Below are 12273 nucleotides of genomic sequence, written 5' to 3' on the forward strand. Positions count from 1 at the left end.
CGAAATGTATTCATCAAGACATCAGTAGCTAGGCCTAGTATTGATACCAATTACATTGACAAAACAAGCTCTTGCCCATTCACAAGCATGTTTTGATAGCTGATTGACCATTAACCCTTTTCCGAGTAAGGTAGCAACTATCAATTTCCTGATTGATATCCTTTGATGATAAAACATATAAACATGTGTTATAAAATCAGAATCGGTGATCTGGATATATATTAACTGCCTCTTGTACACTATTTCATCATAAGATTAGTTTGAAACTTGCAGAATTGGAGTCATAAATGAAATAAGCAAGGGAGAGAAATACAAAAAAGAAAACATACTGTACCTAGACAGAAAATTTACAAAGAGAACTCTATACAAAATAACAGAATATACAGCTGATGCTATGAGGGCATGCGGGCAGATTATAGACCATTCTTAATGAGATCCTCATGAATATTAATGTATCGCGAAAACGAGGCTACGGTAGGCAGACTGAGAAAAAAATATGGCGTCTTACTGTACATCGAGTAACGATCTGAGCTGTTTGCCAGATATTTCTTTTACATTCGTTGAGAATTTCATCACGGGTGTCTCCAGCAGTTCAGGGAATGAACAGATGACAAAAGGATTCAAGTATTACAGTGAGGGATATGTCCATTCTCTTAAAGGTAAGTTGATTTACGTCCTATCTTGAGTGTACTTTTTCTCTACTGCACACAAAACACAAGTTAACGATATAGAAATGAAACTATTTAAAGCATAATTTTTTTTTCTGAGTAGGTCTGATTTAAATGTACAGCTGTCAGTCAGTACTGTGGTCAAAACATGCGGTCAAAATAAAACATTTACAAAACGTGCATAGTGACACAAACTGCCCTTTTAACCAACCACGCCCCCTTCCTCACCAGTTGAGACTTTGTGGTGCGCTTTAAATAGTTTTGGGTACATACCTTGCATTTTAATATGTATCAAAAGTACACAACCTGACATTTTTATATTTACCCACAAAACAGCAGGATTATTTGTTCAAAGCTGCCCCCCCACACACAAATTGGTCCCTTATTTATGTGAACTTCTTCATTGTTCATTGATTATAATTATTAGTTTTGTGGTGTTGGTAGATGGATGAATTTTAACACCCAGTATGTAACTGCACACATTAGATCAAGTAAACATAATAGGGAATAATCGTGTCTAAACAATATAACATTTTGTCATTTTATGTATGGGATATTATGTTAATCTGTTTATTAAACTGAGTTTCTCTTTTATTTTCAGTTTATAGAGATGGAAATGAATGCCTTGTCAAGGGACGGTGTTTTAGATCACAAAAGAAGAACGAGTCACCACATGTTGTTGAGGTCATTTTCATTCATATTTATATTATAAATTATTAAAATTATATTCAACATGCACAAATATTTTTAATATTTCAACACTTAAAATATTATTGAAATTCAGATCTTGCATAAATGCTGTCTACGATACAGTTTGGCCATATCATATTTCTTCAAATAAACTTTCCAGGGCTGTCTATTTTCCTAAATTAGGATTGCTTTTGGAATACAAAATGAGTATGCTGTAAAGAAAAGAAGAAAAGAAAATTATCCGATTTGTATCCTTTTTAAAAGAAATTTCAACAACAAAAATTTGTAAAACTTGCTTAAGAAATCAAGGAAAATAATTTGTATTGCATAAATGACACCCCATTGTGTAGGAACATTTTATTTGAATAAGAAACAAAACCACCTTTTAAATTATTGCGATTTATGATTTTGGTTTGTTTTTATATAAAAAAAAAATAACTTTTTTCTTCTAGAGAATGAATGACAATGTCAATCTGTACCCAAGTGGCATAATTGTGAGCCCATTTTGTCATTGGCTTGCTGCAACTCCTGATCGTAAAGTCTACAACCCCAACAGGACCCCCACCCACCTTATGGTTTGTTGGAGATTAAATGTCCAGTTGCAGACACTTTACTATCTCTGAAGTACCTTGCGGTCTCTAATGATGCCTTGAAATTGAAGACAAACCACAACTACTACTACCAAGTTCAAATGCAGTTGGCAGTTACAGGACTGGAATGGTGTGATTTTTGTGTGTGGTTGGAAAATGACTTTCATGTTGAGACTATTCTGTTTGACAGGGAATTTTGGCAAGCTGTCAAGGACAAGCTTGATCTCTTCTGTTATAGATTCTACCTCAACTAGTACGTTCTCCTGTTTGTATATATGCATATGAATGTTTTGTAAGATATATTAAAATGAATTTTCTATGCCTTTACATTATTAAATCATTCTGACAACTCCAAGCAAAATGGCTGCAAGTCAGTTGCCAATGTGGACTTTGTTGCACTGCTTTTAAAATCTACTTACATAAATTGTCAATTTTAAATTCAGCGTAGCTGGTTTTGCTTACTATATATGTATATAGGCCGGAACAGTCACACATAGATGCATTATAGAATTGTGTATCATTTTCACATGAACCCTTTGAGTAATTGTGTGTGTGTGTGTGTGTGTATATATATATATATATATATATATATATATATATCGACATACACACATCTTACCAAAGGTATTTGCATGAAATTCAAGATGTCATTGAAATATTACACGATGTTACTAAAGGTGTTTTAAAAAAACTTGTATATTACTGAAATGTTAATAAAATGAACAAGATTCACACATCTAAAAGGTATTTGCATGACAAGATGCCAATGAAATGTGGCATGATTTTAAGGTCTAAAAATAAACAACTGAAATGTCAATAAAATGAACCTTATGTGGTACTTTCATAATGTCTCAGTATCTTTGTTTTCATTCACAAGTTCTACATGATACTTCCATGTCACAAAATGCTATTTCTTTTGTTTAATTAGTGGTCATTTGAACAAAGTCAGTACATTTGCTACTGTCCACAACTGATTTATTGACCCAGAAATTGTCAGAGGCACCACAGACTGTAATAACTTTGTATTCTTTCACCCTCTTAATGTATCTTTACACATGTATCCTCAGGCTTGCAATTTTTTGATTGGTTTCCACCTGGGAAGCTGTGAACTGCCCATCACTACACCGAAAGTGTGGTGTTGCAATGGAAACACCAGTACCTTCTAAAACTTTATGTAAAACAAAACCTTTATCTGCCATGATTGGTCCCCTGGTTCTAACAAATCTATAAGCCCTGACAGCTTTGTGATCTCCACATCACTCATGCGTCCCGAGTACAAGGAAGACACACGTGATTGCACCGTGTGGGGCTGTCCCTACCAAACCTTTTCAGGTGTTGTGAGTTTTGTAGTTTGAATAAGTCTTTGATGCAAGCACTAGAGATGAGGGTCTTTCTGTAAATATTTCTGTGCAGTCAATAATAATTCTAGTTCCTGGGTAGTACAGTTGAAAATCGAGAGGCATATTTGCTTGAACCTGCTCACGACTTGGTAAAAAATACAAATAATTTGTCCACATGATTATTATCCGACTTACAGAATACCTGTGAATATTAAATCGAACAGACATATCTTCAATCGGAAATCCACATCTCAATCTACACAAAAACATGAAAAGTTCATCCACTGGGTCCATTGCCTTTTGCCGTCCCCTGATGTTGATGTCATTCCCTGTGCTGTAATATAAGCTCTTCATTCTAAATGCAGTAGGTTTGATGCTATTGAAGAAGGTTATAAAAACCTCATATGTGGGAAAACCAGTGTAAAATTCTATCATTTCATCATCATCTGTAAATCTGTTCAATCCAAGCTTCTCCATGTTTATTTTTTTATTCAAATCTTGCAGTTGCCTTTCCTTCTCTTCCAATTCTGTTACTGCTTTCCTCAGTCTCTTCTCCAGCTCTGTAATTTTACTTTTGCATGCTATATGCAACTCACAGGATCTGAAGAAGATAAAATAATAATGTAGCTTTTCATCAACATTTGTTAACTATAATGGAGACAAAAAAATATAACTAGCAAAGTTACCAGCTTCACTATAATTTAAAATTATACAAGAGTTTTAACAGAGGCTGCTTTCCACTGATTGTCTGCTCTCTCTCTCTCTCTCATACACATAAACACACTGTGTCATGCACATACACACCATGCACACACTATGAAATAAATGTGTAAAACAAAAGTTACAAAGCTATGGTTTGATTAAATATCAGTGCCATCTGGAGAACAGCAAGCAAAATAAGCCCCACATAAATCAGGTCTTTTCAGAGTAAATAAGAGAAATTATGCAGTGATGTTTTATCAACAGCTTCATTAATTCTTATCCACTCTCTCTCTCTCTTAATTTCATTCAACTTGTACTCTCATCATTTTCATTGTACTGGTGCTATCTCTCTTCTCTATCGTGGTCATTTACATTCTAATTGTTTTTTTAACGAGGTAATAACTTTACCTTTTCTGTACTTACTACTCCTACGCAAAATTCATAATTTCTTATAAAAATGTGCTGCTTGGCGGTACGCCCAGTTTTCGATGACCCCGTTATGTGGAATGGGACTAGGGGTAACATTTTTAGAAACCTGTCATTATAAAACACACATACATACAATCATTTACTTCATCGACAGAATCTATTTTGCGTTTGGAATTCTTATTCTTACATCATTCAGTTGCAAGAAAATATAAACACACCAACAATCATCCAGTTTTCTTACCTTAAAATTCAGCCCCTCATCACGACGTATTGCAACAATCCATTTTCTACGAAGCTCCATCTTCTTCACTGATGGGATATGGTGGAAGCTTAAATCTATGTGAATTCTAGCATTCCCATTGCACAACGGAACACGACAATAATTGTCACGATTTTTTCTGTTGCCGGTATCAACTGTAGCAGCCATGGTTGCGAGGTAAAATGAAACTGGTGCCTATATTAGCCTCGTTTTGGATTCGCTGACCCAGGGTCACATGAATATATGAATACATTCTAAGAATGGTCTATAGCAATTGGAAGATAAAAATATGAAATCAGTGAAAATTAAAATAAAATTAGATATAATTCCAAGAAAATTTTAAACTGCCCAAACCATTTAAAGTTTATTAAATTTAAGATAATTTAATTACAAACCCAAATATACTGGCCATCATATAAACTCTTTATGTTCCTGGGGGAGGTAGAACATCAAGAGGAGGGGGATTGGAGGGAGAGCTTGAATTGGCCACCCACTAGGGGTGAGATACTGCCAGGGCGCAAGTCAGAGCTTCCATCTCATCCTCCGACCCAGAAATGCACCCTACCAAACCTTAGGAACCTTTAAACTCCACATTAAATCTTAAACATAAACTTCGAACTGCCAATTTTTTTTTAGCTTTACATTTTTTTGGGAGTACCCAATTTAAAACAGATAACTGTGTTTCTCTCCTTTTTTGTTTAGATTAGAAGGGTAGATGGGAAAGGACAGGGTTCCTACATGAGTGAAATACAGGAAGATAACGTCATGGGGCTATGTCACATGGCGCTGTGCGTAGAGGACAGACCTGTGAAAGAGTCTTGGAAAAGACCCCCATATTGGATATAAACAAACATAACATGATCATATCACAAAAAGATGCATAGCTTACATAAGATACACCCCAGTGAACTTTACTCTAAACATACAGTCCCTGTACTGCTATGTTTTATCGGTCTACTCCTTATAGACAAATAAACAATTTTTTAATTTTTGGAAAAATATGCAAATTTTAAAAAAGGGTGGGGCTAACTCGATTCAGGAGAAATACAATGAAATAAAATAAGTGTGGATCTTGAATCGAGAACACCCTACCTATTTCTATTTTTAGCACATACTGCGAGGCACGACACACATAAACCACTCGACTAAAACAATAGGATTATTATTTTATAAATGAACATACTGCACCGTTCCAATCGCCAAAATTCTAAATTGCAAATAAAATTATGAAATATAACTTAAAATATATTATACTGGATTCTAAATCCAAAAGACCGAAATAAGACAACTGGGAAAGAAATTTGATATAAAGTTGCTGTTTCAAACATGCAGACAATATAGCATACACACAATATAACACTCAAGCACATAGCAAACACGAAGACACAGGAGACCCCTAGCAAAGGTCACAAAAATTATTCTAGGGAAGGGACTCCGAGCAAGGTGAATAAAACCAGACTTGGACAAACAGCCCTATAGATAACACTAGGGAAAAATAAATACCCCATCAAAAATTTCAAACTTAAGTTTTGATTAAAAATTCTTTTTAAATAAAACATAAAACATACCTAAGGGGGAAACAAACGAACATAAATACTTTTTTATATTTTTTTTAGAAGGGGGAGCACCTGTCTGGTACCCCTCCCAAAAAGTATAATGTACGACACTTCTTCCAGAATTTTAGCAAGTGATTTTTTTTATCTGCATTGTGTATTGGAACATGTTGACTCAATATTTTGACACCATGTTATAAACAGAGTCAGTGTGTATTGTAACCTTGTGCAATTATTTTGTGCATATTTTACATGACAGTCATAACAATATAATGATAGTAGAGAATGCTAATTATAGACGACACGGATGATGTTTGTTTACATGTGGCACGCGATGGTTCCCATAAGGCACAGTGCTGTATGAAACATTTAAAGGAATTGGAGTCCCATTTTAGGATTCGATTACATATACCTTTCAATAACGATTATTCAATTAACTTCACTTGCTCGTCGATAAATATTCCTTGTATGATCAATATAGAATCGCTCCAAAAAATACAGGTTACAGTACATTGCCATTTTAGGACGCTGGCAAATAAAGCGCCGACTTCTGAAGAAAAAAGTGTACTAACCACCCCACCCCCCTTACTGATCAAGCCACCATTGTGGAAGTCGATAGCGATTTTAAATTTTTGCCAAAACGTTTCGTGATGACAACTAAGTACAAATAACTTTATTATTAGGAATTAATCGACATGGTTGTAACTATACTAGTATTAAAATTTAAAACATCAAATAATATTTTATTTATACTTAGATCAATAAAGATGTATATGCATGATCAACTTCTCACGTACTGTACATTTCAATCAGGAAAATAAAAACGGGAATTAATTATTCCATTTTGTTTTAAAACATTTAAATTTGTTTTCAATTTGTTTGTCTTCATAATACAGTTATAACTGAAATATTTCAAACTCACATCTATTTTTCAAGTATGAATTTAAAGCGTTGAGAATTGTAAATCAATGACGTATGTAGTTTTATTTGTTGTGTGATGTAAAATAGGAAATTTAGAAATATACCTTGTTGATGTGGATACTCCAGTCTGTATCGAGTAATCTTGTTACTTTCATATTCGTTGTGTGTGATGTATATAACTCCATCTTGTTCCTCATAGAATATTTCACTGGGCATTGATGACAACTTGTGTATGGTCACTAATTCACCTCTCTCTGTCAGTTGATGAATGCTGTAAGGGTTGTCGTTACATACATATATATAATCCCTCGTATCCACACATAGTCCCCTGGGTGAATTCAAATCACTATGGCGATACAAAAACTTCCGTCTTTTGGGATCAGGAATATGATACGAGTACACACCAGTATCAGAGGCTTTTCGAGCATGACACGAGATATAAACAGTGTCGTTTTTTACGGCCAAGTTACTATAACTATAATGGTACCCTTTACAGACCTTGTGAGTTAAGTCTACATGTCCATCTGTAAGGTTTACAACACACCAGTACAACATGCCGTCGTCCCATTTCCAACCGCTGACAACGAGTTTGTCCCTTGATTCGACTTTTGCCACTGAATGACATTCATATAATCCTGTCGTTACATGGAATCTCTTGACCCGTTCGATGCGATGTGTAGATTCAAATGACATGATTTCAATGGCAGAGTTCTCTAGAATCACAGCGACTTCCTTGTTACTAATAAGACACATACCCATGGGATCGTACTCCAGTTTGTCTGATACAGCCAGGAGTTTTCCATCATGGCGACTGCGTAGTTGGAGTTTCCCGCCGTCAATGACTATCAACACGTCTGCAGTGACGACAAGACCTATGTATGTGTAGAAGGGTTTACTGCCGGCTGTGGAGAAAAATAGCAAATTATAAGACATTTCCTTTACAAAGCAATACACAAATATACCGACATATATACTTATATTAAAGTAACGAAAAATAACTCGTATATAATTCCATATTATGGAATTCAAAATAACATTTAAATATATACTTAGACCATATGAAAATGAAGCAAAATAACTTGCATACATCTATATATCGTTATCTTTATTTTTTTTTACATTTTAATGAACAATCTACTGTCTTAACTTTTACAACCAACCGTCAATATCTTAATCGTCCTCTTAACAACACCACCATCTTCATAATTATCATATTGTAATTATTGTTGTTGTTGTTGTTGCTTATTTATTTGTTTCTTTTTTAAAGAAAGGGGAGGGGGTAAACAAACATATCGTACATATCATGTCCTTGAACTTCTACACCGTTAGTACTAAGAATGTTGATTTTACTAACACTATTTAGAAGTGTTATACTATCAGTAGTTACTAAGGCCTAATGGGTTAGGGGTGATTTTACATAATTTTCACACGAATCCCGAGTTCTTATACCACACAAGTGAAAACTGCAGTGTGTGATCGATGGCACATATAACATTAGCTGATACTCCGGGGTCTATCTCAACCCCTCTCTCAAAAGACACTTAGCCCCGGGCCATTGCCTAAATCTACTGAGATGCCCTAATAATTACTTAACAGGCACGAGAAACCACTTGTCCATTAATTATTTGCAAATATATACACTGAATCGGGATATATCCCTACCCTCAAGAAATGAAAATTGCGTAGCTCCCCTCCTTAAAACAATATAAAACTTACTATGCATACGGAGGCAAACGTATAACCCTAACCCTAACTTGAATTTGACCTCAGGGTTCTTCCCCCCCCCCCCCCGAGACTTAACCTATGTGTCACAACTAAGAATTCATTGAGATCTACATATTATAAGCGTGCATATACTTCGCTGCCTTGAATAGACAAATTAATACATGCTGCTGTCACCCACAGCATCCATCTCTGCTCCCAAGGGCGTAGCCTCGGTGTCATAACTTTAACAATTTTGAGATCCCCGCCCTATAAGCATATAAACACTTATAACTGGCGTGCAACGACATCTTAATACATGCATCATATTTTTACCGCAGGGACCATCCTTATTCCTGTGGGATTTTACCCCACAAATATAACTTGGAAACTAATGCAATTCCCATTATATAGCTATATATAAACTTACTGGCAATGAAAATACAAATTTGTACATGCAGCGCGAAATTGGCCTGGAGTCAATCGTTAACTCAACGGACTCAGTCCTTGGGACAATGTTCGAACCCGCGACTTCCCGCATCTAAGAAATTTTGTACGAAACAGTATAAAAATTTAGATAGTACTTTACAATATGATGCCTAGCGAGCGATGACAACTTTTACTCGGCGCTAGTTATATTTGAAGATGATATTAATTCTATGTTAAGAAGAAAATCTTCTCGGTCAACCTTTTCTTTTAAAAAATATGAAGTACTATGACAATGTTCGAACCCACGACCTCCCGCATCCGAGGCGGACGCTCTAACCACTTAGGTCATTGGAGCAGTCTAGATAATAATATAAAGTCAAATCAAACACAGGGTAACGCGGTAAATTTAAATTCTATTTTGTACGAAACAGTATAAAAATTCGGATAGTAGTTTACAATATGATGTCTAGCGATGGATGACAACTTTTACTCGGCGCTAATTATATTTGATGATAATAATTCTATGTAAAGAAAATCTTCTCGGTCAACTTTTTCTTTTAAAAAATATGAAGTACTATAAGAAAAAACATGCATTTTAGAACATTTTAAAAGAGATTACCATGACGGGCGATATAAACGATTAAGGGGTGGGGGTGAGGTGGAGGAAAAAGTCTTAATCATCTACACTTATAGCACAGGCATTCGTTTCCGTCAGTAATAAGGACTATTATTGACAACATCTGCTCCATTTCCACGAATTAGTAACAGAGGAGAGAGCGTGTTGTCAAAAAAAAAATTTTTTTACTGAGAGTAACAAACACCTATGAAACTCACATTAAAAACAATTTTGAAAAAAATATACAATAAAGTCTTAAAAAGATAGATTATCATTAGGACATTATATTTCCCTGTTATACACAAAATTTTATCGCATCCTTACATGTATACACTACCATGACTATTTCCATGCAAAGAGCTGTTTGTATGTAAACTTCAGCATTATTCCATTTATGTCGTCTGCTACTGAACCACAACACACCGCTTGCACTCTCCTCAGAGCTCATATTCTTGCAAAATACAGCGTCTGTGCGCAATAATACAAGACCACGTTGATTGCATACTCCTTTATTACTATGATCTACGATTGAAATCGAAAGAAAAGCAAGGGAAAAAGAACCAGACTGTTTGGCGGCCCTGAGACTCTGTATTGTGACATCACTGGTATGTTGTGACGTATGCCGCGTTCTACCTTGTAACATCAACAGTCTGTGTTCCATCACTGCAAGTAAAGAATCCCTGACTTTTTCCGCTAACGTATATAACAAAAAAAAAATCATCCCATTATGTATGAAAACATATACAGAGATCGAAACTGATCGAAATTGGGAGAACCATTTAGCAAAGCTTACTGTTTTCTCCATTGGTATTATACGGCCTACCAATAATAATAGACAGTGTTGTGGCCCTGTCAGGAGTATGCTGAATCGAAAGCCAAGGCCATGGGGTTATTCAGTGCAACTTTCGCTGATGGTTCTAAAGCGAGAAGCTAAATTTTACCGAGAATAAATAATAATTGTAATTATGCTCTCAAAGGATATAAAAGTAAATAAATTATAAGAACGTCAGATTTAGAAGTGGTCATTAAATAATGGTAGAGAACCATTATAAATAAATTTTGTCGTCGGTGTCATACATTACTTCTCAGCATTATTATAAATGCAAACACTTCCAACATCTTCATCTAATTGTTATCATCTTCGTTAACACTGTCTTTTGAGATGCTCGTTCATTTATTATTAATATTGTTGTTGTGGTGGTGGTGGTGGTTGCTGCTGTTTATTGTTGCTAATCTTATTCATGCCATGTAGTTAATGAAATAATTTTATTGTGACAGAAGTTATTTTGCACTATTTTTGTTTAGTCTAAAATTGCTGAGAGAGAGAGAGAGAGAGAGAGAGAGAGAGTGGCAGGGTGGGCGGGTTCATTTTCAAATGATCCCCGACCTAAACAAACTAATCTGTACCACTTCCCACAGTATACAATGTAACTTTATTTCTAGGTTTGGCAGCGATGTTCCAAGGGTGGAGTGAGTAGTTCGCGAATAAGTGGAGACTTATTTATATATTTATTTATTTATTTTTATGGCCAAACAGTAAAAAGTAAATTAACAGATAAGCCTTGGGCCATTTGTAGGTATTAGAGTCTATTGTAGATAACGTGAAGAACTATACAAATGTGATAGCATATCTTTAATAGTAAAATCGGTTGCTGAGAAACCAGCCTACTCCCCTATAAAATATATAGATATGGAAAGGGCAGTTTGAGGACCGGCAGGGAGTTTATGTTTTCAAAGGATCTAAAAGTCGATCAATACCGGAAATATACTCTCTCTCTCTCTCTCTCTCTCTCTCACACACACACACACACACACACACACACGTTGACTTGTTATGGCGAAGTGAATACAAATACTTCTACATCTTTACTGAGAAATACACAGACTTATCAAGCTACCAATACACAACCAAGCACATAACCATGCACGCTGACATCTTTAATGAGAAATAAACAGACTTATCACATTACCAATGCACGTAACCATGCACGCTGACATCTTTAATGAGAAATAATACATTGGTTTTATTAGATATATGCATTGGGTATAATTAATTTCATTTCCTCTGCAATTCACAACATTAATATTTTCTTTAAACCTTTTTGGCGGTGGAAAGACAGAACATTAAAATTGTCGGATCCTTTTTATTTAGGACGTTGCTGAGCCATAAAGCAACGAAAACAAGTGAGCTTGCAGACGCAGCATCTTCGATGACGAATGTTGCGAAATAAAGTGACTTTCATCATTAAAGTATGGATTCAATTTCGTATAAACGCATTTTAAAACTTTTTTGTGGTTAGAACACAAAATCCTGCACTTTAGACTTTACATGTTAAAATAATTTCAAGACATTATATGGAATACGATGAGTTGTG

The 12273-nt window shown here is 35.2% G+C and overlaps 2 protein-coding genes and 1 long non-coding RNA gene across 3 annotated transcripts in view; 1 reads left to right on the plus strand and 2 right to left on the minus strand.

Moving 5' to 3' along the window:
- Positions 1-12273, minus strand: part of LOC149786970 (uncharacterized) — a 45370-nt gene that overhangs the window by 26637 nt on the left and 6460 nt on the right. Inside the window, exons 3-4 of the mRNA XM_089976009.1 lie at positions 9039-9123; positions 7257-8054 (exon numbers count right to left, since the gene is read on the minus strand). Of these exons, the coding sequence (XP_089832135.1) occupies positions 7257-8054; positions 9039-9123 (883 nt within the window). The remainder of the gene's footprint in view (positions 1-7256; positions 8055-9038; positions 9124-12273) is intronic.
- Positions 415-2768, plus strand: LOC149786971 (uncharacterized). Its single transcript, XM_089978306.1, has 3 exons — positions 415-659; positions 1270-1352; positions 1811-2768. The coding sequence occupies exons 1-3, from the start codon at positions 497-499 to the stop codon at positions 1979-1981; spliced, it is 417 nt and encodes a 138-aa protein (XP_089834432.1). The 5' UTR covers positions 415-496; the 3' UTR covers positions 1982-2768.
- LOC149786972 (uncharacterized) lies at positions 3185-4883 on the minus strand. Its single transcript, XR_016425241.1, has 2 exons — positions 4661-4883; positions 3185-3889 (listed from the first exon to the last, which is right to left on the minus strand). It is a non-coding gene; the product is annotated as an uncharacterized LOC149786972 (long non-coding RNA).

Source organism: Sinohyriopsis cumingii, chromosome 12, assembly GCF_028554795.1.
Source record: "Sinohyriopsis cumingii isolate HCF-2022 chromosome 12, ASM2855479v2, whole genome shotgun sequence".
NCBI lineage: Eukaryota > Metazoa > Mollusca > Bivalvia > Unionida > Unionidae > Sinohyriopsis > Sinohyriopsis cumingii.

What these genes read in the sequence shown, in the direction of transcription:
- LOC149786971 (XM_089978306.1), top strand. Translation starts at nt 497, where the DNA reads ATGGCGTCTTACTGTACATCGAGTAACGATCTGAGCTGTTTGCCAGAT. An exon ending in ATATGTCCATTCTCTTAAAG is followed by an intron (nt 660 to 1,269) that starts GTAAGTTGATTT and finishes TTTTATTTTCAG; the next exon opens with TTTATAGAGATGGAAATGAA. An exon ending in AGTCACCACATGTTGTTGAG is followed by an intron (nt 1,353 to 1,810) that starts GTCATTTTCATT and finishes TTTTTCTTCTAG; the next exon opens with AGAATGAATGACAATGTCAA.